Genomic DNA, 2,457 nt, shown 5'->3' with positions numbered 1-2,457 from the left:
AGACAGGAATTCCTATGATTTCAGCAGGGAAAGTGTGTCCTAATTGTAGAGCTGAATATGGGGCTCCATATGTGTAGGTCTTGGTTCCAGCCCGTGGGAGTGCATAAAACAACATAGCTAGGAATTCTTATGCTTTGCCTTTCTAACACAAACATTTAAAAAATACTGCAAAGGATGCTTACATATGTAATGCCTTGTTTACAGACTTTACCACCAAATACGTTTTCCTAAACAGTTACTTCACTTCCTTGTCTACAATGTAGCAAATGTAATGAAATCTTTGCTAACTAGGGGATGTAAGAGTCATGACTTGGACTTTCAGAGAACTTAGAACAACCTGCACTTTTACATTTGTGTTCATACTTGGTTCCTTCTGAACTGTAAGACTATATATATATATATATATATATATATATATATATATATATGTAAGACTATATATATATGTAATATATATGTCTATATTTTATATATTTATATATTTACTGGCAATGATAGTTGAGAGGAGCCAAACATACCTAGCTAGTTGAACAAGTAATAAAAGGGAGTCAAAAGTCTTCTTAATCTTAGAGGTGATCAACCTAAATCTAAAAGACTGAAATTTGATTACCCTCTATCAGTAGCAGAACCAAAATAAGTATAAGTCATAATGTCCCCCAGATTGTTACAATGCTCAACTGATACCGGACAGCTTCTGTATCAGACAGGCTCGCCGAGCTGCATGTTCTGCTTAGTGGCCCCTTGCTGCCTCCCATACAGCCCCTGCTAATGAATCGGACAACCCATGATGGCTCTGCATTCTCGGCTGCATTACTCTAAATGTGACACACTAATTTTTTCCCACCTTTTGATATGTTTTTAAATAACAAATCCCATACAACTTCTGTATAAAATGATCTTTTATTTCAACATGACATTTTTTTCAACTCTAAAAGAGTATCCCAAGGATTCAGAAGAGACCATCTAACTAGAGTTATTATTTAACAGTAGTCATAATTTTAGCTTAATTTTTCAGGACCTTCTTCAGCTTCCTTGACTAGCAACAGGTAGAATTATAGAGAAGGTCACATATACTGGATGGTACCAAAGTTTGCTTATGATTTTTCTTGGTTTCTTTCCACCTTTAATTATATGCACCTAAGCTACAGAACCAACATTTTTAGGAAGTTTTATTTCTGGGAAAGTCCTTCCTAAAGAATATTTATTAATTTACTTCTTATAAAGACAGGCCTTTTATTCCAGCTCTGTTGAATGAACTACTCACACTTAGCAGAAAGCTGTCAGTTTTCTGAGTGATGTTGCAGACTCACATGTCATTTCCTAGGGGAGCCCAGTGGCACTTGTAGGCAGACTTCTAAGATGTGAGCTTCTGTATCATGGGTGTACACGGTCATAGCTGCATCTGATTGTCTATGAGGAGGTTTGAGAGGACTGGATGTGTAAAGGCACCTTATGTAGGCCCAGGGATAAGTAACCGTTCAGTATCTTTTAGCTGTTCTTATTGGTTGTGTGTTTATATTTATGCGCAAGCTTCCCACAGGCATGCCTCTGATTGTGGAGTGGACACTAATGAACTCTGTGATGTTTCTCTCTGATTCAGCATGAGTGCTGTCGTCCTCTCCATGCTTTTCGCTCTTGCTTGTGGGCAAGCAGCATCCTTTTGTATTCCCACTGAGTACACAATGTACGTGGATAGGAGAGAGTGTGCCTACTGCCTGACCATCAACACCACCATCTGCGCCGGGTATTGTATGACACGGGTATGTTGTTCACTGCATTTCTTTTAGCTGTAAATTATATAGGCCTAAAGTTGTCTGTTAATATTTAGAAAGGAAGTGGGAAAAATCATAATGTCTTCTTTAGGAAGCCAAGCACACTGTTTACAGAATTATAAGTATGTGACTACTCAGAAAAAAAAGTACAGATACATTTTGTAACAGTCTCCCCCAGAGAGTTTGTTCTGATCAAAGGTAGATGAGAACAAAGTGTCTTTTTTTTTTTTTTTTTTTTTTTTTTTTGTCTCTGAGGGGTTAAGTGTAGCTGTGTGGGTAACAGAGCTCAGGAGTCCTTTATAGATCATCTGAAATAAAGGGATATCAATAAGTTGTGGTGTTTCTATTCCACTATCTGAAGTTGTGTGGGGTTTATCATGTTAAAATCTCTTTTCTTTCCACAGGATATCAATGGCAAACTGTTTCTTCCTAAGTACGCACTTTCTCAGGATGTCTGTACATACAGAGACTTCATCTACAGAACAGTGGAAATACCAGGATGCCCGCTTCATGTTGCTCCTTATTTCTCCTACCCTGTTGCCATAAGCTGCAAGTGTGGCAAGTGTAATACTGACTACAGTGACTGTATCCACGAGGCTGTCAAGACCAACTATTGCATCAAGCCACAGCCATTCTATCTGGGGGGATTTTCTGTTTAACTTCAATAGCAATGCAATCTGCTTAG

At 38.1% G+C, this 2,457-nt stretch overlaps 1 protein-coding gene across 1 annotated transcript; it reads left to right on the top strand.

Moving 5' to 3' along the window:
- Positions 1-1,597: 1,597 nt before the first annotated feature.
- On the top strand, positions 1,598-2,457 carry Tshb (thyroid stimulating hormone subunit beta). The gene is made up of 2 exons (XM_034501322.2): positions 1,598-1,760; positions 2,177-2,457. The coding sequence occupies exons 1-2, from the start codon at positions 1,602-1,604 to the stop codon at positions 2,429-2,431; spliced, it is 414 nt and encodes a 137-aa protein (XP_034357213.2). The 5' UTR covers positions 1,598-1,601; the 3' UTR covers positions 2,432-2,457.

This window comes from Arvicanthis niloticus, chromosome 4 (assembly GCF_011762505.2).
Source record: "Arvicanthis niloticus isolate mArvNil1 chromosome 4, mArvNil1.pat.X, whole genome shotgun sequence".
In the NCBI taxonomy this organism is placed as follows: domain Eukaryota; kingdom Metazoa; phylum Chordata; class Mammalia; order Rodentia; family Muridae; genus Arvicanthis; species Arvicanthis niloticus.
The sequence above is the reverse complement of the archived record's forward strand: the minus strand, read 5'-3'. Positions and strand labels throughout refer to the sequence as shown.